The 27,072-nt window shown below is 39.3% G+C and overlaps 1 protein-coding gene across 1 annotated transcript; it reads right to left on the reverse strand.

Annotated features, from left to right (window-relative positions):
• Positions 1 to 1,949: 1,949 nt before the first annotated feature.
• On the reverse strand, positions 1,950 to 26,337 carry LOC110680616 (guanine nucleotide-releasing factor 2-like; the record flags this gene model as incomplete). Its single annotated transcript, XM_021856416.1, has 5 exons — positions 1,950 to 2,137; positions 5,723 to 5,895; positions 11,852 to 13,148; positions 14,036 to 14,268; positions 25,991 to 26,337. Coding segments are annotated over 5 exons (2,223 nt in total), but the record flags the coding sequence as incomplete, so codon positions are not given.
• Between the last annotated feature and the right edge of the window lie 735 nt (positions 26,338 to 27,072).

The raw sequence follows: 27,072 nt of genomic DNA on the forward strand, positions 1-27,072 counted from the left end.
TTTTATTAAAAGACAATCATGATTCATCAACTGGAGGCATCACATTGCCGTTTTCTTACACCAGTAATATAAAATTCATTTTTATTTTTTTATATTCAATTTTCAATTTCAGTGCCTCTAGGTTAAACTGAATTTCGAAATGACACCAACAGTGGGTGAAACTGAATGTGTGCGTGTGTTGCACCCACTCTCTTTCCTTGTGCCGGGCGTACCACGAATCGTAAAAGATGCCGCCCTCTGGATCGTACCGAAACTCGTCGATGCCGGTGGAGAGTGACTCGATGATTTTCTCGCTTCCAACTTGATTTGGGGTTGCCCTCCTGGAGAGCTGCAATCTGCTGTTGCTGGTTCGCAATGAGATCGGTCAGCCGGAGAATCGCTTGCTACAGATCTTTGTTGGACATGCTTGATTTCGTGACGGCTTGAGGGTTTCAGCGGTGGAACAGGAAAAAGAGCTTGAACGACAACAAAACTTGACAGGAAAAGGGCTTCCGGGGATGGCAGGAACTTTTCGCTCGTCGTTAAAATCTGCTGCGTTCTAACAGTCAAAAAGAATTAAACTTGTTGGTTTAATTTAGGAGCTAGATTTATTGTAACTGTGTTTTTTGATGGCTGTAACAGAACTGATTGAAAATTTTAAGTTTGTTAGTTTTCTGTCATGCCAACAGGGTCATGGCTACTACTCCAATGGTACAACAGAAATAATAGTTTACGGAGCTATAGATCTCTTTAGAATTATAAAATTTTCATTGGAATGCCAGGACTTAAAGCCAAAATTTCCTATTCGTGCTCAGGGTTCCCACTGGAAACAAAGACACTCAGTATTCCTATTGATAATTCAGGATCCTCTCCAGACCTCTGAAAATTTCCACTAAGTCCCAAGATTCTCACAGAAACCAATTTAAAATATCTGCTAGGTTGTTACACTCATCAACTTAGTAGTTACATGCCTTGCACTTATCGAACGGCTACTATGGAAGTAAAAAAGTTTACTATACTTTTCTGTTCATGCGTCCAAGTTATGTCATGTCTTCAGCTAACAAGTTCATGCCTAATGAAATGTAATCCTCATCTACCTTAAACCACACGCTGAAACTTGTTGTACACAAGGTCAAATATTTAACTGAACGACAAATATTTGTTCGACAATGGATTAATTTCAGTTTCAAACAAATGCTTGTCCAGCAGCCAAACAGCCTCAGTTACCCAGATATTTTAGGAATGCTAGAGAGAAAGTATAGAACTATGGATAACTAAGGCCTAGTTATGGCTTGTTCACAACCTTAAAAATGGAAAGCTTGAGACAACAAAAATCTATATTTCATTTGGGTAAATGTATCCAGATGTCAATAAGAGAGGAGGAAGAAGAAAAGCTAGATTGGACAGAAAAGAGCACAGCGATAGGCAAGGTTTCAGATAGAAAGATAGCTTTCAACTTCAAACACACTCACACAATGAAAGCCTAGATCAACTCAGGGAATGACATAGTAGCATTTTTGGGTGGAAATGATCCTGAGAGGGTTGCAAGTAAGTGTGGCCAGATTGTGGTTCGTTGTTCTGTTTCTATATATAGTATATATTTTCTGTTTCTGTACATGTATTTCAATAGCAATGCTTGTAAATGTGATCAGTCTATACGTTGAAAATGGCAAACTAGAACGAGGACAGATCCAGTCTAGTTGGAAACTCTACCGAAGCTACAAAAGAGATAGAAAGAGAGTTCAATGCCAAAGTTGTATGTGTTTTCTGTGTCTTAGACAAATTTCTTAGTAGTTGTGTTGTTGTATTCCGCCGTATACCGGCCGAATGTGTATGAAAGCGGATAGCAATTCAAACGTAACACAGTTTCAGAAAACCAGTCTACAAAAAACGAACGCATATGCTTTTAACGTAAACCAAAGAGAAACCAAAAAAGAAACACAGATCTCTTTCAACACAGTTCGTCTATTGTTTAATCTCCGCAATCAGCAACAGGAAGAAACACCAACAAGAGAAACACACTGTAAAGGATTGTTTCGAAACGAAACGAATGAAAGGGAGAGAAAGAGAGGCTGGACGTCTCTTTCTCTGTAAGCTTTCGTGTCGTGACTGACTGACTGCGGGCGCAACTTACCTGAATAGGCCACACTTTGAAACACTTTTTTATGTTGGTCGAAGTGTTTTTTTTTTGGGTGTAAGGTTGAGGTGATGATGACAAAAGGGGAAAGGAAAAAGGTAACAAACACAACAATGGAATCAGATATTAGAACAATGGCTTTGGCTCGATTGGGCTTCTGGGAGGTTACAAAGGTACACTAGTCTTAATGCTAAGATGTCTTTGGAGCGCTTCATGAATACTTCATGTACAGCAAATTCGAAAATATAAAGTTCGAAAGGACAAACAATCGAAAATGAGTTGCTTTGAGGGAAATTATCACTTCCTTGAGAAACCATTTTCGAATATGTACATCTTCCACATATTGTCTTTTCGATTTATCGTTGTTCGAACGTTTACGTTCCGACCTTTTGTCGTTTTATTTCATTTGAACCATATCCGTACCCTTATGAAGTTAGATCTATATCACGGTCGCCATATTGAATTGTGGTCGACCATCTTCAGTTTCAAAACGGCAACGACTGTCCATATTTTAGATCCTTTTTTCGAATCTAATCAATAGTTTATCTATTAGTAGAACTTTCATATCAACATTGATGCTAATCTGTGTCATGTTAGTTAACATCATTACTTTTGCTTTCATGATTAAAATTGCCAAACAAACCAACCTTATTGATTTGACTATATTTGGCCTTTTGAAGAATATCCATTGATTTTTCTCTTTATATACTTTTTGTATTTGGAGAAAAAATTTTTTGAAGATAAATTAAATGGTCGGAAGAGGATGGAGAGAAGACAATTTGAACCTCCTGTTACATATTTGTGTCGGTGAATGTTGGCAGAGAATTCTGGAAGGACATTTCGAGTAGAGTTCGTCGTCGTACGAAGCTCCTGGACATGGCCAATGAGTGATCTAGGAGTTTTCAAACTGAGGGTGTTAAGTAACGTAATTTCTGGTGAAATTGATAATTTCATGGTGTTTTGCTGCTTTTTTAGAAACTACGTTTTGACAGTAAATTTGTTGAACATTACGTAGGCAAGAAAGGGTTAACGAGTATAGAAGTGTTCATTGAATACTAAGTACACTGAAACAAGCGTTGAAGTAATGACAACCATGAACAAGTTCTTAAATTAACTATTCCAATCACGATTGAGCTATCAATAACGCTTTTAATTTGCGTTTTGGTCCCTCTCAATCCAACCGCATCGATAGCCGAGCGGTAAGCATTCGCGCTTGACAATCGCAAGATCCTCGGTTCGATTCTGGTTTGCTGCAAGTTTTAAACCATGATATAATAATTTTTACTGTCAAAATGGTGCCATGGTAAAATTGAGTGCACAAAATATTTGAAATAAATGCGAATTTAGTCTGCACAAATCAAGTGGCGTTGTGTATTTAATTTAACCCTCTGATATAGTATTTTCAACCGCAACGCTGTTCTCAGTGTAGGCTCTTGGGTTTGAACACTAAGCAGCGTTTGGGTAAGAAGAAAAAATGATCTTAGTCCAAAAGTTCGATGCCAAGTCATGGAAAATAGACTCATGGAGGTTTCACTGTACTTTCTCTATTTTTGGGTAGCAAAATGTATGTAAAACTAATTCTGCAGGAATGACTTTTTTTTAAATATCATGAGAGAAACTGTTGCGTAAAATACTGGAGAAATTCCAAAAAATTCCAAGAAAAATCCTTTGAACTATCAAAACGAAATTTCTGCATGAATTCATGGTTTTTTTTTACAGTGTGTTGAAAGTCTTAGAGATCCCAGAGTTTCCTACCCAGCTGCTCCACAGGATCGTTGGGAATTTCTTTACAGATTCCTTGTGGAAGAACTTTCAAAATTCTTCCACAGAGAGAAAGAGTCCTTAAGTAATATATTCCAAGACTCCTCCACGGATCCCTTAAGAATTTTCTATAAAAATTTCTGCAGCAGTTATCTCAGGGATTCGTCCGTGAATTTCTCCGGCGATTTATCAAGGAATTCCTCCTGAATTTACTCCAGAAGCCCCGTTAAACAGTTCGAATGCGGATACGTACAGTAATTTCCATAGAGATTGATGCAAATAAAAATCCATGAGCGATTTTTAGTTATTCTTCTACCGATTTCTCCTGCAGATACAGCAATAGTAGTTTACGGAACAAGTTGCAGAATGATGATTTTTACAGCACGAGTCGTAAATTTATCCTACGAGGCTTGCCGAGTAGGATAATTACGACGAGTGCTGTCAAAATCAAGTTATGCAACGTGTTACGTACAACATTTTTTGCAATTTCTTATAAGACCTCTTGAGGGTATCAGAAATTATGTCGGGATGCATTTAACATTATTTTACAATTTCTGAAAAAAATGTTGTGTAATGATTCATTACGTAACTCAAGTCAGTTGCGTAATGAGAAAGCGTTGCGTAATGAATCATTACAGCACTGCTTTCAGTTGCGTAATGACTATTCCCGCACTGCATACTTCAGTGCAGGAAAATAGGCCGTTTCATGACAGATTGGCATGATGAAAAACAGCCTATTACGATGAGAAATTACAAAAAGATTGTTTGAGGATTTGTTTCAGGAAAGCCCACAAGTTTATCCACGGGTTTCCGCAGAAATTCGTTTGATGATTTATCCAGGAAATCGTACAAATTTTTCTCCACGAGCTTCTAGTCATATTTTTCCAGTAATTCTTCTAGTCACTTAAACAAAGATTTCATCAGAAATTTCTCTACAGATTCTCTCAGGAATTACTCCAGAAATGATGTTCCCTAAAACCACGAAGACTGACAGGAACTTTTCCAGATTTTTTTTTCCACCAGTTCCTAGTAATTTCTAGAGGTAAGCCTCAAGCACTACCTGGGTGGTTACTCCTGCAGCCTCTTCCGAAAATTTCTCAAGTCAGTTGACGAATAAAAGTTGAGTTATATTTTGGAATATTTGGTAACTGGAATAAGATAGTTCTGACTTGCTGTCGCCAAAATTATTTAAAATCTGTCAGAATACTTAAAAAACCATTTTCCTACATTATTTTTATCACAATTAAAGCTGTTTGGCAAACGAAATTCATCTAATAATTTCTAAAATCTTTCCTAGAAAAATCGTTGTTGAAATTTTTGGAGAAAAAGCTTAAGACGCTCCTGGAAGGATTACTTGTTTGTTTCCTTGGGGACTTCCTAGAGGTATTTTGGAAGATTTTTTGTGGAATTTATGAATTAAAAGTAATCTATGTTGTAATTCCTAATTGATTTCTAAATATTGGAATTGTCCCAGAAAAAACACCTCCAAAATTCTAGATGAAATTCTGGAAGAACCCCTGCAGATATTTTTATAAAGATACCGAAATCTGTTGCAAGTGCGATTTTCTTCATAGAAGAACATTTATAAAAGTCGATATTTTTTGAGGTTATGCCAAACCAATGTTTGTCAAACGGGGTAGAGACATATTTCGTTGATTTTGTCTGTGAAACTTAGAAGCCACCATGGTCAAGAACATACATTTTCGCATACTCGCTTTAAGGTTATGTAGGAAGTTCAAGTACTTTAAGTGCATTAAAACAAAATATATCTATGCGGGTATGATACATAAAAACTACAAAAGGACTTGTTATAGTTGTTGTTAAGGCATCAAATCGAATACTCACTGTGCTTCTTCTTCATGGGCAGGGGCGGCGGTTCCTCGCTGAAATGATTCATATGGCGCGGTTCGATCAAGCTTATGTGCTTACTCGGTAGGTTCCCGATCATCTGGGCCCGGCTGTGGTGAAAACTGCCGCCGATCTGGTGCAGCGAGCAGGAGTTGAACGTGTCCTGCGAGCTGGAAGAGAAATCCTAGTTCAGTAACTGTTGGGCGTAAAGTAGGTGTGCATTGGGTTGCAGTTTATATTTCTTATGTTCTCCAACTCAAAACTTCGTGTGCTCTGCTGAGTTCAAATCACATTAACCTTCCTAATGCATTAAGAAAAAGTTACACCGTAGTGTTACAGACGTTTTATTTAAGAAATCAGTTCAAATAGGGCTCAAGGAAATACTCCGGCAATTCCTTAAGGAAAACCTCAAGATATGCTTTCAACAATTTCAGGAATTTCTTTCACAAGAGATTCCCACAGGGTCCCCTTCAGGAAGAACTTTTTATCGCTACCAGATTTTTAGGCCGGTCCCGATAGGGTTTCAGGAATCCCTTCAGCAATCCTACGAGGGATTCTGCCAAGAGTTCCTGCAGATTCCTTTGCTACTTTTTTCCAAATGCCACTTCCAATTTCCAGACCAATTTCCCGAAAAGTATATGGAACTACTGAACGATTGTTTGTAGTTCACAACCCTGTCACTGAATAATATGCTTTATCTTTTATAAATTGCATCACTTTTCGGGGACACGAGTCATTCGGGGAAATGTCATTCGAGGAAAAGGCATTCGTGGAAGCGACATTCAGGGAAAAGTAGCACAATTGGGAAATCACTACAGGGATTCCTATAGAGGCTTCTCAGGCAGTGAGAGAATACCACCAGTGATTCCTCCATAGTTTCCTGTAGTAAAATCTTTACTGGGATTCCTCCAGAAATTCTCAAAAAAATTCCTCCGGAAACTTTTCCAAGAATTCGTCAGAGATTGCTACAGAGTCTCTTCCTGAGAATCCTGCAGGGATTCGTCAAATGATTTATCCAATGATCTCTCCAGAAAGTCCTCCAAAAATTCTTGCAAAGATTTCCCCACGTGTTGCTCTCAAGATTCCTTCAGGAATTAATCCAAAGTTATCTTCAGTAAAGAAAATTTCCTTGACTTCCCTGGGTATAGTGTATCATTGTACCTGCCACAAGATATACGAATGCGAAAATGGCAACTTAGGCAAATAAAGCCTTCAGTTAATAACTGTGGAAGTGCTCATAAGAACACTAAGCTGAGAAGCAGGCTCTGTCCCAGTGGGGACGTTAATGCCAATAAGAAGAAGAAGAAGAAGAATCTTCAGTAAATCCTCCATGAACCGCAACAGAGATTCTATCATGAAATCCTCCAGAGATTCTGCCGGGAATAGTTCCATGGATTCTAATTGGATTAAATGGACAAACTGATGTGGAATTTGCGAAAAAGTTCCACGTCTTCTCGGTGAGAATAGAACTCACGACTCTCTGTGCACTAGATAGGGCGCGTTACCCCTACGTCACGAGAGGACTCATGGACGCAAAAGTTAACCTGAATTCGATTTCAACTCAATTATCACGTGGTCTTTGGAGGAGTTCTTCGGTTTCTGATGAAATCCCTGGAAAAAATTATGCAAGAATTTCTGGAGGAATATCTAGAGGAATTCTGGAAGGATCCACGAAGATTTTTTGAAGGCACAGAACTATGCTCTGGAGAAATTTCTGGGAGAACCTGGAAAAATCCTTGGAGTAATTCATTTAGTGATTTTCCTGGAGGTATCCTTGTGAGAATTGTTGGAAAAAAAAAAACTCTTGAGAAATTTGTGAAGTAATTTCTTGAAGATTTCCGGGGAAATGCCTGAAGAAATCTGAGGAATAATTCCTGGAGAAATCCGGGAGGACTGTCTGGATATTGTTAGAGGAATTTCTTGAGAAATGTGTATCCCCGTGAAGGAATTCATGGAGGAAGCCTTGGAGACATCTCTGCCAGAATATTTGTTGAGATTTTCTTGATGGAATTCTTGGAGGAGTATCTGGAAGAATTGTTGGAGGAATCTTTGAAAGAATTTCAGGAGAAATCGCTTGAAGCATCCCTGGAAAAACCTCTGAAGGAATCATTGGAGCAATTCCTGAAAATTTTTTTAGAGGAACCACTGTGGAGATTTTTCACCAAGAATCCTTGTATTCCTGGAACGCTATCGGAACCGGTCTAAAATCTGGTAGCGATGAAATGTTCTCCATGGAGAAATTCCAGGTGGGATGCTGGAGAAATCGCTATAGGGATTACTGTAGAGATTATCTGGGCGGAATTTCTGGTAAAATCTCTGGAAAAATATTCGAAGAATTTCCTGGAGAAATCTGTGGAAATCTGCCTGGAGGCTTTCCTGTAGATCTTTCGGGATGAATCTTGTAGAAATCTATGGAGATATCCCTGAAGGATTTCCTTGAGCCGAATTTTGTTTTCGATCAAAAGTTATAATTTATCAGCGATACAACGTCTTTTTACTTAGGGGAAGACGGGGTAACCGCCCGCCTAAGCAATTTAATTCATATGTCGAAATCAAGAATCAATAAATCCTTTTTCGACGCAGCATTTCGTTTTTTGAAGCCTTAGGCATGATCAAAAAATATCACAAGTGTTGTATTTCTAAAAAATATTTATTTCTTGAAGCTTTAAAAAAGTGATGTCTTATCACGATTATTTTTAGTGACGGGGTAAAACCGCCCACCCACGGTATTTCTAAAAAATATTTATTTCTTGAAGCTTTAAAAAAGTGATGTCTTATCACGATTATTTTTAGTGACGGGGTAAAACCGCCCACCCACGGAGTAAGAGCGACCATCACGATTTTCGTACACAATTTTGCTAAAAAATATATCAGTTCCCTGTGATTCTAAAAAGTATAATGTTTTATGTATCCTGCATTGATTAACGTGGATATTGAATCATTTAAGGGTTAATTATTTCAAAAAACTTGAATATATACTTATTATTATCTTGAAACACCCATATTTTATAAAAAACTATGTCAATTTGGCTTGTATTTTTCACAAAATTGATTTCATTTCACTTGAACGGTAATGTACAACTTTTAAAATGGTTTATATAGTTATTTGGTATAAATTAGGGGTGGCGGTCTTACCCCGTCAACAGTGGTCGGTTTTACCCCGCTTGCGCAAATTTCACAACTATGGCCTTGTTTCAAAGCTTAATATTTACAATTCATATTTCACTTCACCGAAGCATATTTCACATTTCTGTTAAAGCATGGACGGGCAATTTGTTAAGTTTTTCTAAAAAAATCCCTTCCGAAATCCTCAAGTGAGCATCTGTTAAATTTAGATCAAATTCAATATCGACGAGTAGAAACTTTGTTTGACATTTGTTATGAAAAGTTTGATGTAAATATAACACTAAATGCTTCGAAATGTCAAAAACCTTGTGTTTATGGAAAGTGCTTGGTGGACTTTTAAGAAAATTGCCATTTTCATGCCAAACTGAAAGTGGTCCGTCTTACCCCGGCGGGCGCTCTTGCCCCGTCTTCCCCTATAGGTAAAAACATTAATTATGACTTACCGAATGACGCCGATTTGATATAAAGATTGGACTAGGAAAAAATGCGGCACTTTGGGTGTAACTTTTTATCGCGTGGGTAAAAATTAATGACATTTTGGGCAATACTAGTTTAGACTCTAAACTTTAGAGTGTTATGTTTATGTGTGCAAAATTTTATCGCGGTCTGTCAAGTAGTTTTCAAGATGCATTCGAAACAAGAAGAGCTACGCCTGGAAATCTAGGGCGCGTCGCGAAGAAGTACCTGATGTGGCAGGCGATCTGCGAGTGCGAACGCTACAGCAACCCGTTCGTTACAACCGGCACCATAAACGGGCAGATTTATCGAGAGAAATGCTTGCAGAAGCACTTACTGTTCTTCCTCCGCTCTCACCGTGGCCGGATCTCGCTTTGTGCCATTACGAATTTGTAATTGTTTGTGGTACGAAACGAAGGGCGTTAATGTGGTCCCGAAGGAGGCAAACCCTTGACGGGTTACACCAGAACTTCGTCCGATCGAAAAGTTTTGGGCGATAATGAAGAAGAAGTTGAAGAAAAGCGAAAAAACTATCAAAACCAATGAAGCTTTGAAAAAAAAAACTGGGAGAAATTATGTAAGAAAGATGGGCCAAATCTCGCCCAAGATCTCGAGAGCAGTGTTATAGAACTGTATGAGCATTCAGCTTGGGGGAGGGAATTCAATAAATGAATTATTTGTTTTAATTATGAATCGTGGTTTACGGCCAACCAGCCGAGTGGAAGTTTAACAACTACCGAAAAGCTAAACATTACATATAATTTGCAATTGGATTAGATGGACAAATTGATGTGAAGATTTGCGAAAAAGTTACACGTCTTCTCAGTGAGAATCGAACTCACGACTCCCCGATCTCTAGTTGGGGCGCGTTAACAACTACGCCATGAGAGGACTCATGAACGCAGAAGTTGACCTGAATTCGATTTCAGCTCAATAATCACGTGGTCCTCTTTCGCAAAGTGCACCTCTTTCGGAAGAATTAGATGCCCATCCAAACACAACGCTTTCTATATATATCCAATGCCTAGCCCGAGAGCGCATTGTTTTTTAGATATAGGAATAGCACACTACACTAGCCAGCAACTGCGCTGGCTGAGGTTTCTATTGTGTGGGCTTCCAATGGGTCGCGACGTTCTCAAACGACCGGTTACGGAACATGAGTCCGTTGCTCGATAAATACTTGTTTTAATTATGAATCGTGGTTTACGGCCAACCAGCCGAGTGGAAGTTTAACAACTACCGAAAAGCTAAACATTACATATAATTTGCAATTGGATTAGATGGACAAATTGATGTGAAGATTTGCGAAAAAGTTACACGTCTTCTCAGTGAGAATCGAACTCACGACTCCCCGATCTCTAGTTGGGGCGCGTTAACCACTACGCCATGAGAGGACTCATGAACGCAGAAGTTAACCTGAATTCGATTTCAGCTCAATAATCACGTGGTCCTCTTTCGCAAAGTGCACCTCTTTCGGAAGAATTAGATGCCCATCCAAACACAACGCTTTCTATATATATCCAATGCCTAGCCCGAGAGCGCATTGTTTTTTAGATATAGGAATAGCACACTACACACTACACGTCGCGACCCATTGGAAGCCCACACAATAGAAACCTCAGCCAGCGCAGTTGCTGGCTAGTGTAGTGTGCTATTCCTATATCTAAAAAACAATGCGCTCTCGGGCTAGGCATTGGATATATATAGAAAGCGTTGTGTTTGGATGGGCATCTAATTCTTCCGAAAGAGGTGCACTTTGCGAAAGAGGACCACGTGATTATTGAGCTGAAATCGAATTCAGGTTAACTTCTGCGTTCATGAGTCCTCTCATGGCGTAGTGGTTAACGCGCCCCAACTAGAGATCGGGGAGTCGTGAGTTCGATTCTCACTGAGAAGACGTGTAACTTTTTCGCAAATCTTCACATCAATTTGTCCATCTAATCCAATTGCAAATTATATGTAATGTTTAGCTTTTCGGTAGTTGTTAAATGAATTATGCCAGAACATAGCCCTGAAAATTTGAGAAGTATCCGATTTTATATGAATTTTTGGTGAACATTTTTGTGTTTCTCATTTTTTCCGATCCCAGTCTTTATTGTCAATTTTTTTTAATTTGGCCGTATGGTAAACGGTGTATTCGGATATAATAATCTTATGTTTAGGAGGCCCAGTCGTAGCGGCAAACGCGTTCTTTTCTAGCATTTTAGCAAGCCCCAAGCTTTGGGGCATAGGTTCGAAACCCACCAGTTGAGGATCTTTTAGGGTTGGAAATTTTCTTGACATCTCAGAGCAAAGAGCATCTTCGTACCTGCCACACGATAATGTAAAATGTAAGAGTTATCAATTGAAAATAAAAATTCTTAGTAAATTTTGGCATGTTTTATAACAAGAAAAAAATCACCTACAAGTCGTTTACCTCACCTATCAAATATTAATACATAGATTTGGCTCAAGCTTTAAGTTTTCTCGTTTAATGTGATTTGAATTCAGAAGAGCACACGAATATTTGGTTTGGGAGAACGTTAGTGTGCATTGACCACTTACCTCCGTTCCAGTTCCGCGTCGTCCACGTTGTCGTACTGCGAGGGATGCCGCTCCCGTCTAATACTGTGCTGGCGGGTTTTGATCGGAAGGGCCGGCGGCTTATCACCGCCGCCGGATTCGCTTCCGCCAAAGACCTCATCGTTCGCCTCGATGCTACCGTACTGGTGAATGGTTTTGGAAAGACTAGCCGTTTGCAGTCGCGTGCTGCTGGTGATCTCCGTGGAGGTGGTGGTCGTGGACACAAGCTCGCCGCTTTCGCCGCTGGCCTGCGTCACGAAGGTATCCACCTTTTGATGGTGCTGCTGTTGTTGGTGATGCTGATGGTGCTGTTGGTGAATGTGGTGAATTTGGGAATTGTTGGAGGCGAAAGCAGTCGATTTGAAGGAAGTGCTACTGTTGGATTGCTGATGGTCTCGGCTGATGCGAAGCGAGTACATCGATTCAAATCCCGACTCGTTCGAATTGCGGTTGTTCAGGTTGACTACGGAGTTGTCGGTAAGGATGGGACCGCCACCGCTTTGCAGCAGCATTCCGGAGCAGTCCGACTCGTCCCACACGCTGGAACTGTTGGCGCCGATTTGGCCCGCCAGCAACGATGACTTGTCCTGGGTGAGCGCCCGGAGTTCTTCCTCCTCGCGGGAGTGATTGAGAGCCGAGTCCAGCGAACCAGCGCTGGCACTCAGCAGACTAGAGTTATCTTCGGGGGAGCGTGACCGCAGGGACATCCGATCCAGCGCGCCACATCCCAGGAAGGTCGTCGAATCCGAGTTGCAGTCGGACGTTTCGTGGAACGAGTGGTTCTTCGAGTGTTGGCTCTTTCTTTTCGGGGGCAACGGGGGCGGATCTTGGCCTCGATCCGGAAGCGGCGGTTTTGGAGGAGGACTAGAATCACGGAGAATACTTTCGGTGCTGTGCGAGGCGCGGACCGTTTTCAGCGAGGTCTGTTCCAGGATGTCCCGCTCCCGCGGCGTGAGCGGGATATCCGGAAGGGACGTTCGCTGACTTGCGATATCTACGGCCGGCCTTTGGAGCGTGTTGGAAGAATTGCTACCGGTGCCACCCGCAGCTTTGTCGGAGATCTTTTCGTTGGCCAGATTGACCAGATTGTTGACGGCGTTGTCCACCAGTTCGACAATCTCCTTGACGTTTTCTTTGCTGAGCGAGGGACAGTTCTCGTTGTCGGCCGTCAGCAGCACTTCATCACAGAGTTTCAGCAGATTCCCGAGGGACATGTAGACGTGGTTGGTGGCGTTTATCAGCGCGCTACTGTTTTCGTTCAGTGTGTAGGATTGAAGAGCTGTAAGAGGCAAGGATGTGAGATACGATATCGTACAATCGATAGAGGCAACAGACATAGGCTGTTCTAGTTTTCAACCGTTTCAGGACTGTCAGGTTTCTTTATTTGGTAGTGCAAAAAAGCTCTCAGTTATAACTGCGCAAGTGCTCTTAGAACACTAAGCTGAGGCTTTATCCCAGTAGGTACGTGTTGTGATTGTTTGAATTAGCGTGTACAACATTGATAGACCCCTCAGGAGAGACTGATCAAACAAGAGGAGAATGTTGACAACGCCATGTTAAATAAAACGTAATTTCGCATTGCTGATTAAATTCGTATTTCATTTAACTCAATTAAAATGATATAACAGTACGTAATACCAATATTTACAATCTTGAGGTTCTATGATGTCCCAGTTAACTTGAAATATAAGCTTGGTCTATAGGACCTATTAGGGCGTTGATGATGTCCTTGACAACGGTAATATATGTATATCTAACTCAGAAGGTACATTCATATTTCTTCAAATTGTTCAAAGATAGTTGGACTATCCAAGACTTAAGAACAAACGATGTACTATAACTAGACCAACTTGCCCTGGTGTATCTTACTTTAGTCTTGTATATCATGATATTGATATTCCGGAACATATTGGATGTCGTAGAGAGCATACAGAAAAATCTTTTACACAATGCTTTGCTTTTAAACTTTCAATATGCATTTATATTGAAAAACACAAATCCCTATGTTGGATGCGTTTAGTCGTCCTGAAAGGGTAAAAGCACCGATACACCGAACCCGCCTATGGTACGGTACGAAGATAACAGAATTCTGTTTACAACAACTACCCAAACGAGGCGATCTACCACCCTTGTACAGTGTTTGTTAATCGGAAATTGCATACTCACCCGTATGTACGTTGGCAATCAACTCCAGCACCACGGTCCCATTGCCCGGCAGCATCTCCAGCTTGTTTTTCAGTATCACATCCTTGAAGTGCGTCAGAGCGTTCTTCACCTGTCTCACGTGGTAGGCCAGATCCTGTACCGGTTTGGTACTGCCGAGCAGGTCGTCCCCATGGCCCGATTTGCCACTGCTCCGGTTTCCGCTCCCGCTCCTGGGACTGTTGGGCGAATGTGATCTGTGTTTTCGGTGCCGTCGATACGATGGTGGTAACGAGCGTCGACCGGATTTGTAAAGAAAATTTTTCATATCAAGCATTAGATCCAATTTGTAGTTTCTCACTCTTTGTGCGAATGATAAAAAGAAAAATCTGAAATCGTTCAAAGTCAATTTGGTACTGATGTGTAGCTGCCTCGGCTGACTAACACCCCTGAACTCGTGTTCGCCTAAGAGGTTCTCAAAGTTCTGTTTGCTCATCTACCGTTCCGGTAGCGATTGTCGACCCCCCAGCAATACCTGAAGGTAATGAACCCGAATTGCGATTCGCGACGGTCGTGACGACGATTGCCAGACCACGCTGATTGTATGTGTTGTGTAGGAAAATCAGCGAAAAAATAACATCACAAACGTCGTCGTCGTCGTCTCGCGTCGCGCCAAGTGTGACAACTCGACTAGCTACTAAGACAGGGTTTCCCAACTGGTGGTCCTTGGATCCCTTTGTAGCCGGGAAGCCTTTGCAGAAAGTCGTACGTTTTCATTACTAATGCATAAATGTGAATGCGGATTCACTTACATCAGGGAGTTTAAGGCTTTTTGACTCACAATAGGGTTTTTTCGACATGTGAATATTAAATTCAATGATATATTGTAAACCTAAACCTTCTTTGAAAACCTTCCCTTTCCCAGCACCAGAACTCTATTGACGTTCGACGTACTTGAGACAAACCGAATCATATGCATACAACAGTTAATAGAATACGATTTCAAGTCGAGTTGACAAATCGAGTCTAGTACCCGACACTGAAGATGGCCTTACAGTTGAGGTTAAAATACGCGTATCTGTCAAATGCTACAAACTCCAATTTTCAGGAGTGAGCATCCCCATGAAAAATCCAAGGAGGCCGCAGCTTCAAAAAATATTGGGAACCACTGTACTAAAATGACGACCGCCACCGATTTAGTGTGTCGGCCAGTTTCATTATCATCAACATCTTCTGTCGACGGCGTCGCAGTCGTCAAATGTCGAGATATGACCATTACCTACATGCCTATAGGATGCCACCGCTCACAGGGTGGCGAACGAGATCTGATCTCTCGTTGTGGCGGAACTCCATCATCATCTAATTGATTCAGGGTGGACCGGGCCATCCGGTCGAGCACCTTGACAAGTGGACAAAATCGATTCGTCTATGAAGAAACTGTTCTGGAGTGGCTGTGCAACATGTTTCCCAAGCAAAATGTAATGCCATTGAATTGCTGCAGAATGTTGAATAGTCTACGATAGATACGACCTTTTCAAAAGTGGCTACTACAGTGATACCTACACACATTGAATTATCTTATCGAAAAATGGTAAGATATGCGCACTACATCACTTCAACTGTGAAGTCAAAATAAAACACAGTCATACCAAGGTAGATATCTGAAGGCGCTTTCAAATATCAGTGCATTGATCGGAAGTGCTCTATCGCGATAGGAAGCATCCACGTTAATCATAACGATGTAGAGACCAGTGCGCATCACACTTTCGTGCTGTGCGTACACGGATTCTCTCTGCTCTTGGAAGTTTTTTTTAAACAACCTAAAGCAATAGAACAGTGCATCTCAGCGCTAAAATAAAAAAAAATGGTACTTTTCAGTGCTACTAAAACAGTACTATTGACCCCTTTACGATCCTTGTTTAGACCCGTGCCTTCGATTTTTTGTTGGACAAGCGGTGGTTCCTTTTTGGACACCGTCTTGGAAAAAAACCTCTTAGGAGGTCACGTCTTCTTTCGCTTATTCACTAAACATGGTTGCAACTACTAACAAAAGGATGGGTGAATCTCTGAATTCACAACTTCCTTCCAAGAAAGTGGGATTTAAAACTGTCACTAAACGTGGCAAGAATGGAAGAAAGAACGTTTCTCCGGAATGCGAACTTTCTTCCAGGGGTGAAATGAATAATGTTGATAATTGTATCGAAATGAGCAATCAGTTTGATGCTCTAGACAAATTTTCCGAACACCAAATCGAAGCAGTCTCTAGCCAAGGCTTTTTGATTCAAGTGAGGAAGCAAAGTGTGCCTCCTATCGTGGTCAGTTGTTCCAAATTTGGGGGATTTAGGCAGGAGATCTTAAACTCCATTGGGGGTATCAAGGTTTCCTTCCAAATCGCAAAGAAAGGAGACTGTCGCGTTTTGCCGGAAACTCTTAAAGATCGCGAACTGCTTCTCAAACATTCTCAAAGCACAATTTTTTTACTTATGACGACAAAACTGAACGTTTGTTCAAAGTCGTCTTGAAAGGTCACCTGAAGAGATCAAATTCGAAATAAATGATTTACTGGAATTTTCCCCAGTCCAAGTAATCATTATGAAAAAGAGAACTCAATCTGGCATTGTTCGGAAAGGGCTTTCTCAAGAATATTATTTAATTCACTTTAACAAAAAAGAACTAAATAATATTAAAGCTTTAGAAAAATCTAGACTTATGTTCGATGTCCGTGTGACATAGGAACATCACCAGAAACCTAGAGGAAATTTCCAGAACCCCATTCAGTGCCGTCTGTGCCAAATGTGGGGTCATGGTGCAAAACATTCCCTCCTGGATGCTAAATGCATGATTTGCGGAGGTTCTTCTCACGCCAAGGACGTCTGTCCAGTGAAGAAGAAACCGATAAGTTTTTATGCGCCAATTGCAAGGGCAATCCTAAGTCATTTTTTTTTTTTGAATTGCCCTTCACGCAAGAGAGTCGTTGAGGCTCGTGCCAGGCAAACGAAAGATAATATCCGTTACGATAACGGTCGTTTCCGGAATTTGCTGGTAGAGTATCGAATAATGCTCATTTTTCAGTTAACGATCGCTTGATCATGAATCATACCCATCAGGACGATCATAATCATGCTCATTCACAAACTAATTTTAATCCGTCGGGTAGCCGTTCGAATATTTCAATTTCGAATGTATCTACCCACGGAAAATCCTTTGCCGATATCGTAGCAGGTAATTTGAACTCCTCCCCTATTCGTACTATGAGTACCCATTCTACTTGTTTCAAATCAAATGGAAAAAAACCCTACCGCCACAGGTAACTCCTACTCCGCCTCTTCGTCTACCGAAAATTCTAATGGGAAATCATCAGATAATGTACCCACTTCAAGTGACATGTCTGCCTCTGATTTTAATTTTCTAACTGAACAATTGAATCTAATGATTGATGCAATGTTCAAAGCCACCACTATGACTGAAGCAGTCCAAGTAGCTGTAAAATTTACAAATCAAATTGTTATTGGATTACGTTTTTCTAATGGATCCAAATAATAATTTAAATATTTTAAATTGGAATGCTCGTTCTCTGAATGGTAAAGAGGACGAGCTGTTTAATTTTCTTACAGCTAACAACGTGCATATAGCTGTTATTACTGAAACGCATTTGAAACCTGGATCTAAACTCAAAAGAGATCCTAATTTTTTTGTTTATTGTAATGATCGACTTAATGGGACATGCGGGGGAGTTGCAATCATCATTCATTGGCGTATAAAACATCAACTGTTTTCGTCGTTTGAAACTGAAGTTTTTGAAACTTTAGGTGTTTCTGTTGAAACACAGCTTGGTAAATATACTTTCATAGCTGCCTATTTGCCTTTTCAATGCTCTGGGCAGCAAGTTAATTTGTTCTAAACTGACCTGCGAAAATTGACTCGCAATAAGTCAACATTTTTTGTCATTGGTGACTTTAATGCCAAACATCGCTCATGGAATAATTCTCAAAGTATTTCCAACGTCAGAAATTTATTTGATGAGTGCTCTTCAGAATATTTCTCAATTAAATATTCTGATAGCCCTACGTGTTTTTCCTCTTTTAGAAATTTATCTACGATTGACTGTTTGGTCTTAACCGACTCTAGTCATCTTTTTAGTCAATTAGTTACTCATGCTGATTTTGATTCTGATCATGTCCCTGTTACGTTTCAAATATCCCATGAAGCGATTCTCAATCCTACCAGCTCCACTTTCAATTATTTTCGAGCCGACTGGAATATATATGAAACATACATCGATAGTAATCTTGACGTTAACATTTCTTTACAAACACGACTTGATATTGCAAAGCTCTTGAAACTTTAAACAAATTCCATTGTTGAAGCCAGGAGCATTGCAAGTTAAATTTGAATCCGTGAATATAGACGACAATCTTAAACTCTTGATCCATCTTAAAAACGTGAGGAGAAGGCAATTTCAACGCACTCGCGATCCAGCTATGAAAATTATATGGCAGGATTTGCAGAAAGAAATCAAGAAACGTTTTTCTCAATTAAGAAACAAAAATTTTGAAAATAAAATTTCTCAATTGAACCCTGGCTCTAAGCCCTTTTGGAAATTATCTAAAATCTTGAAAAAACCTCAGAAGCCAATACCGGCATTGAAAGATGAAAACAAATTATTACTAATCAATTGCGAAAAAGCTCAAACACTTGCTATGCAGTTTGGAAGCGTGCACAATTTTAATTTAGGACTTACTAGTTCAATTGAAAACAAGTTACTCAGGACTTCGAAAATATTCTCAATCAAGAGAACATTTTCGAAAATTCCTGGGAGACCGATTTGGAAGAAGTGAAAACTATTATTTAAAAAAAATCAAAAATATGAAAGCTCCTGGCGATGATGAAATTTTCTACATTTTCTAAATTTTCAAGTAACTTCCAGAAAGTAGCTTATCATTCTTAGTTGATATATTGAACAAATGTTTTCAGTTGGCATATTTTCCTAACAAATGGAAAAATGCTAACAGGGTATCCACTCAAAATCAATTTTTCAATTCCCGGATTTTTCCCGGATGCTCAAGAAATTAAAAAAAAAGTTGACAAAATGACCCTACGATTTGTTTTATTTTATTTTTTATACACAATAAGGACTATATCTAACTTATCTATGAATTATTTTTAATTAAATTTATCGAATACTGTGAGCTCAAAACGGTTTGAAAAAACTCTTTTTAACGTTTTGGACATAGGGATATAAAATATTTGTTGAAATATCCAAAAGATGCCTCAGGAGTTATGCGTTAGACTTGCCCCATGGCTGGTTTATGGATAAAATCTTGGTCTGTTAAAACTCATCCAAGCCAGTTCTCCTCTTAAATTGACAGTGGCACGGGAAGTGTGTAGGACATGTCCTACACACAAGAGTACCTAGGTAGGACAGTCAAAGTTTTATCCTACTTATGATTTAATACGAAGTGACGTCCATCTATAGCCAGATGTAGATGTTCTTGGATTAATTACCATGAGCATTCCAGGAAGTATTTCTTGACAAATAACTGAAATAAGCATGGAGCATGGAGAAGAGGTATTAGAAGAAAACATTCAACAGTTCCTAAAGAATCGTTGGAACAATTCAAAGATTGAATCAAAACCGGTAACACATTTGCCAGTAGCATCGTGTATCAAGGCACCATTGGAAGCAAATGTTGAACAATTCGTTCAGAATCATATTCCCATGATTCATAGTATATTTTAGACAATTTCTGAACCATTTACCAAGAATTCTCAGAAGTAATTTTACAATTAGCCGGGAAGTTTCTAGCTTCGGTGTTATCGAATTTGCACCACTGCTATCAAGAAATTGATAGTTTCTTCCAGTAAGGTGTGTTGAACTGCTTCGGGAATCTTTATTTTACAATTCTTCGAAGAATCCAAAGAAAAAAATTATAGACAGTTTCACAGTATTTTTAAGTTTCAAAAAGGAAATTATAGAACAATATCGCTGGCTGTTGAGATTCAGAGTATCTTCTAGTTTTTGTCAAATCTGTCTTAAGTGAACTGGTCCGAAAAAGGATATAAATGTTGATCAAATAGTAAATAACTAATGCAGTTGATTTATTAGCACGTAGTTCACGTTGTCTTTAGAGTATTGATTAGACTGGCCCAGCTCAGTATGGGAGAAAAATGATGTTGTATGATTCCACGGGGCACCCTTCAGGATTGTTTCTTAGGGTTAGAGAAAGACTTCCTGAAAATTTCAGCTCATTTGGCCGTTCCATGAGTTGGCGCATTTGAATTGAAGTTAATGTGGGATTTCCAGCTCAAACACATAGAAAACGGCACATCATCTACTGTTTGGTTCGCGTTCAGTTGAACCCAGAATGTCAAAAACACTACTTGACACCCGATCAATATTGTAGAAGGTTGTATCATGATTGAAATTGATAAAGTTGGTGTTTTAACTATCTGAAGTAGATGATGGTTATCACTAAGCGCATCATAGCCACCTATGACGCTGGGCGAGGTGCTGCGCAAGGCACATGCATATATATGGTTGAACTGGAGTGCTGACCTAAGCCTAACTTTCAACAAGTGAAATGTTAATGAAAATGAGCTTAAATCCAAATACTACCTTCTGTAATTATGTTCATTAGGGTGTCAACTAGTGTTTTTGTCATTCTGGGCTCAACTGAATGCGATTAATTAGTATACGGAACGAAACAGTGACCTAGAGTCAATTTTCAATATAGGGGAACTGTGGGTAAAATGAACAGGGGGGGTAAAATGAACAGTGTTGTGTTTTACGGAAATTATGCTATAAATCTATGCAAAACATAGCACCATCCTCAATCCTCAGACTAAAAAACTATTTCGACGACTATAGCGCGATAGGGAACTGTCAAAGGCTGGAAAAGTAAACAAAAACAAAGTACGCCTCTCCGTTTTCTCATATGATGTAAATTTTCACTCGTGGAATTTGAGGTTTTTATGACTAAACTCATCCATAATCTATTGAGCTGCGCAGCACATCATATCTTTAATGTATTTATGGTAAGTAGACGGAAATTGAAAGTTTTTTTTACTTCTAAATTCTTAGAATTAATGATTTGATTATGTTGATTCTTTGGAGGTAAAATGAACCACTCGAGATGGGGGTAATATGAACACCATGGAAGGGCGAATACCACCGCATTTTATTTCAGATGCCGAGAGTTTTCCGGAAAAAATACAAAGACAGACATGGACAGCCAGATGATCGCAGCTAAACGTTCCATCGATTCCGGAATGTCTGTAAGATATGTATTGATCATGTACCAGATGCCGAGGAACATGCCGCAACCCCTTCAATTAGAATGGTGTTCATTTTACCCCCACTGCATGTTCATTTTACCCCCAGCATGTGTTCATTTTACCCTCATTGTATGTTCATTTTACCCCCAAGTATATGTTCATATTACCCCCGTTACATGTTCATTTTACCCACATGTTTAGAAAATTGACTCTGTTGAAAGAAATTTTCAAAACTATAATAAAGTTGATAAAATTCTATTTCCATTACAATATGTCAACTTGTTACATTGCATAAACATCCTTCTTTAATTCTAAGCTTTTGAAAAAGAATCTGACAGCTTCATAAGCAAGAAAACATGAAAATTGCTTAGGGTGTTCATTTTACCCCCAGTTCCCCTATTTGAAACAAATATCCCATGCAAACTTTGAATCGAATGCGCCAGTTGGGGGAGCAACCAGATGAGTTGAAATTTTGAGGGACCTTTTTTCTTACCCTAAGGCGTATATCTAGGGGGTGCCCCGTTGAATTTTACAACTTTTTTGTTTAAGGGCCAGTCTAGTACTGATGGGTGATTTTTTGAACTGAGTTTGCATGCATCGCATCCCTTATCAAGGTGAATCCTGATCATGCAGCTAAGTATGATCCCTCCCCACTAACAAAACTCCTTCCCATGACAACCATGGAGATGCAGAGGTGATCTCGGTCTCTAGTAACAATGGATGTCACCCTAACATTTCTTTCCTTCCCCCAGATGACCGTAAGGACGTGGCCGGCGCCGTTATTGACTTTTTAATGTCTGGAGGTCTCGAAAGTGTACATTGAAGATGGAAAGCTACTCCCAAGCTACATCTCTTGGTTCCTTGTGCAACTTCGATTATTCTGGTCAATCACGGAGTAGCAACTACGAATTGTACGGTCATCAATGCTTATGCTTATGCTTAATAAAATCTTAGGAGATAAATTGTTGTCCGATGATTGATATGTGTATGACTGTAAGCATGGTTTACTGAACTTCAAAAAAGTGTACTAAGAATCAATAAATTCAATAATTTGAGTTGTTCATTCAGTCACTTTTTAATCAAATATTTAATGTACAAAATTATAAACTGAAATATAAGCTAGGAATTGAATCGTGATTTGAGACTTGACATGTTTTAAATAGAAATAGATAGAATATTCAACGAGTCAGATATGTGAAGAGTCTTGAAACTATTTGTGGGTCGTGTAAAATGAACCTGCGGGCTTGATGCGGCCTGCCTGCCGTACGTTGGGTAGCTTTGATCTTACAAATGACCTTGAAGCTTTTCCAGTCTAGTGTTAATGATCAGAGTGAAAGCAGTCACTTTTAGTTTGCTGTCTAGGATTCCAAAAAAATGTTTTTTTTTGGGCCTCCATGACATAAAGATTTTCCCAACGTTTGTCCTACCCATGGTTTTGAATGTGGACGCGCCTCTGGAAACTGGCTATTACTTTAGACATTGGCATTGGTTGCATCTTCCAAGCATTTTTTAAAAGGTTTGGTCAAGACTATCATGAAATTTAGATAAATCTGTAAAAATCCGTACAAAATCTCGTAAAGGCTTCATCATCAAACTAGTATTTCAGACAAGGCTTTATCAAGAATCAGTGTCATAAACATCTCCAGAAATCCACCAAACGCAACTCTTAATCATTCTGTCCATGATTTCAGTAGATATCCCAAGAAATATGTTATTTTTTTTCGCTTAGCTTTCCGACAATCTCTACGAATCTACTAAGAATTTCAAGCAATTCTAGAATCCACTGAAAAGCTCATTAGCAATCTACTAATAACCATTGTAGTGATCTCTCAGAAGGAATTTTCAAGAAACTGTCTATTATCGATTCAATTTCTGTTACGATTTGAGCTAAGATCTCATTAAAAAAAAAATCAGAATTTAAATGGAAATCTAACAAGCATCTCGCTAAGAACCTTGCCAGGAATCCCTAAGTACCTTCCTAGAAATTTTGCAAAGATCTTAATCGTTAACTATCTCTATACGAACTCACCAAAGATTAGTCACGATGCGAAGTACGAGTGACAGGCAGTCGTACACTTCCTGAGATGTTTTTTAGTTTCGCCCATAGTGCTTAAAATTTAAACAAACCGGTAGTTTAATGTTTGAAATACAAATTTTCCCGGAGTGTTTTCCAAATTTCCGGGTATTTCCCGTATTTTTCCCAGTCATTTGTAATTCCCGGGTTTCCCCGCTTTTTTTTTTGCTAAGGTTGTATCAATTTTGAAACCAGACAAAATCCTGCAGAAGCTTCTAGCTATCTTCCAATCAGTTTGCTTTCCTCGATAAGTAAACTTTTTGAAAAGGTAATTTTGAACAGAATTATGGCCCACATCAATGAGAATAATTTTTTTTTGCAAATGAACAGTTCGGATTCCGCCATGAACATTCGACCACTCATCAACTTTTACGTGTAACAAAGTTGATCCGTTCCAACAAAATCTGAAGGCTATTCTACAGGTCTTGCTCTTCTAGACATAGAAAAAGTATTCGACAGTGTTTGGCATGAAGGTTTGATCGTAAAATTAAAAAACTTTAATTTTCCAACATACATTGTTAGAATAATTCAAAGTTATCTGTCAAATCGTACATTTCAGGTTAATTATCAGAATTCCAGATTCGAAAGACTTCCTGTAAAAGCTAGTGTTCCCCAAAGGCAACATTTTGGGACCAATATTATACAATATTTTCACATCTGACTCACCTCAGGGATGTCAAAAATCCTTGTTTGCGGATGACACAAGCCTCTCCGCCAAAGCACGAAGTCTGCGTGTCATCTGTAGTCGATTGCAAAAAAGTTTGGATATTTTTTCTTCATACTTGCAAAAATGGAAGATTTCTCCTAATGCTTCCAAAACTCAGCTAATAATAGTCCCACATAAACCAAAAGCTCTTTGTTTGAAACCTTCAAGTAGACATGTTGTCACGATGAGAGGGGTTCCAATAAATTGATCAGATGAAGTTAAGTATCTAGAGCTCATGCTAGATAAGAATTTAACTTTCAAAAATCACATTGAGGGCATACAAGCCAAATGTAATAAATATGTAAAATGTCTCTATCCCCTTATTAATAGAAAATCAAAACTTTGTCTTAAGAACAAGCTTTTGATATTCAAACGAATTTTCAGGCCAGCCATGTTGTGTGCTGTACTAATATGGATTAAAAAACTACAAATGAACTTTAACACTTCACTTTTTGCAAAAAAATAAATAAAATACTAAAATCACTAAGGTGAGCAAATACCTTTAAACTCTAATATGTGTTGCTTATCTTGACAGATAGGCCTATTTTGTCTGCGACTTACAGACTTCTTCAGTGTCGAGTGCTCGACTTGAAGAGAACATCGCATGGATCTATTATTTATACTAGAAAAAGTGTGTGGGTATGTTATTTTACATTTACATATTTACAATGAACAACATTTCCTTAACACAAAAAATATCAAACTCTTACGACATATTTCAAATCCTTGGAAGCTTGACGTAGCGGAAAGCATAGAAATTTTCAAACAAAACCACAATAAATTACTAAACAAAGATCAAGGAAATGGGTATTTAGACTTATACCTAACCTTCACACACAATACATAAACACATTGATTGACCACCTGCCAAACAAGCAGGAATTTGTAATTTTGACAATCCTTTCATTTGATTAGGTACACAATTAAAAAATGACCTCCTGTATACGATTACAGGTAGAATCTAGTTCTAACATACCCACACCACTTTTTCTAGTATAAATAATAGATCCATGCGATGTTCTCTTCAAGTCGAGCACTCGACACTGAAGAAGTCCTGTAAGTCGCAGACGAAATAGGCCTATCTGTCAAGATAAGCAACACATATTAGAGTTTAAAGGTATTTGCTCACCTTAGTGATTTTAGTATTTTTTTTTTTTTTTTTTGCAAAAAGTGAAGTGTTAAAGTTCATTTGTAGTTTTAAACATACTCTAATAATCCCTCCCAAAGTTAATATAAAAAAGTGTAGTAATATGGACTACCAGGAAGAAAGCTCTGCAGAGAATTCAAAATAGAATTTAAAAAAAGATTCTGAAGCTTCCTCCATGGTATAGGACCAATGAGTTACATAGAATATCCAATGTTGAAACATTGGGACAAATATCAAATAAAATAAATAATAATTTCAGACAAAAATCGTTACAACCTTCCATTGCCGACGATTAATGCGTTATATATTTAGGTTAGGTTAAGTAAATTGAAAACGTGTTTTTTTTCTTTTATAAGCAGGTGAAATCAACTCACCTGTAAAAAAATTGAACCGCTACGGCAAATGAAATGTAATATGTGGTTAACAAAAATGTTAATTAAATCTTAAATTTGTTGTACCAAATTAGGATGATAGTGTTGTCTAACACAGAACACCTAGATATAAGAAATGAATGTAATATTCGGAATGATACTAATAAAGAATAAAAAAAAGAAAAGGTGTTGCACAAAGTACAACGCGCGAACTACTCGCGTTACAAAAATTCGCACGACAGCCGAAAAAATACGTGTAGTGGGGTTACGATGAGTGTATTGGGGTTACGATGAACAGAACCTCGAGCGCAGAACAGAACGCTGGAAAAAACAGGCGAGTCTACTTCATGCTTAGCACCAGTCACCACCATTAAAAAAAATCCAAGTCCCCTCGAACCCAACTCACCTCGTCATCGTGTTCGTCGGCGTCCGTATTTGGGAGATCTTCTCCAGGAAGTCGTCCTTGAACGAACGCGCCGCGTGCCAGCTTGTTCCCGCGAATGCTGCCTTGTGTCCGGAAGAACCGGGGGCACCGGGCGTAAGGGCCGCCGCTTTTCCGTCACCGTTCTCGGCCGTCACAGGGGTCGTTCCACCAGCAGCAGCAGTTGTGGCGTTGCTCCCACCCCCAGCGCACTGGGCTGGCGTTCGCAATCGAATTGCTACTGGCGGTGCTGCTGCCACTGTTCCGAGGGGTCGCTCCGGCCGACGCAGAAATGTTGTTCGCACTTTGACCGATTGGTCCGTTATCGCAATCTGGAATGGAGGAAAATCGACAGGAGCGGAGAATTAGTCGAGGTGTTCGTATTTGTAGGCGAAAGTAGGGCCAGATTAAGGAAATTTGATAAAAGTTTTAGGTACATTATGGAATTTTCGGATATTCGAATGATTTTAGAAATCTTAGATTGATACATAATTCAACTGATCATACTGTTTTAGACATACAACAGTGCTTGGCATGGACGCATAACTATAAAATTAAAAAAACTTCAATGTTCCAACATACATTGTTAGCATAATGGAAACTTCCTTGACTTCCCTGGGCATAGAGTATCATCGTACTTGCCACACGATATAACCGAATGCGAAAATAGTAAATATGGCAATGATAGCCCTCAGTTAACAACTGTGGCAGTTGAACACTTAGCAGATAAGCAACTCTGTCCCCAGTGAGGACGTAATGCAAGAGGAAAAATGTGGTTTTCAAGGGGAGTTCATCCCGCCCCATTGGCGAAACCCTTTACTATTTATGCGGGGATTTAAGCTCTAAGATATGCGATGGGAAAAACAATGACTCTAAATATCACCTGTCCAGCAGAGTAGAAAAGCAAACAAATAACACGCGGTGGGCGGTGCGCGGCTTGGCGGATTGACGTTCCGGTCGGTTTGCTTATTCATTCACTCGATCATCATCATCGCCATCATAATCAACGCCAGCGCTTGCGGTGTACTGAATCGGTACTACTGATCGTGCTAGAGATTTCGATCTTC

Source organism: Aedes aegypti, unplaced genomic scaffold (assembly GCF_002204515.2).
Source record: "Aedes aegypti strain LVP_AGWG unplaced genomic scaffold, AaegL5.0 Primary Assembly AGWG_AaegL5_hic_scaff_1659_PBJ_arrow, whole genome shotgun sequence".
NCBI lineage: Eukaryota > Metazoa > Arthropoda > Insecta > Diptera > Culicidae > Aedes > Aedes aegypti.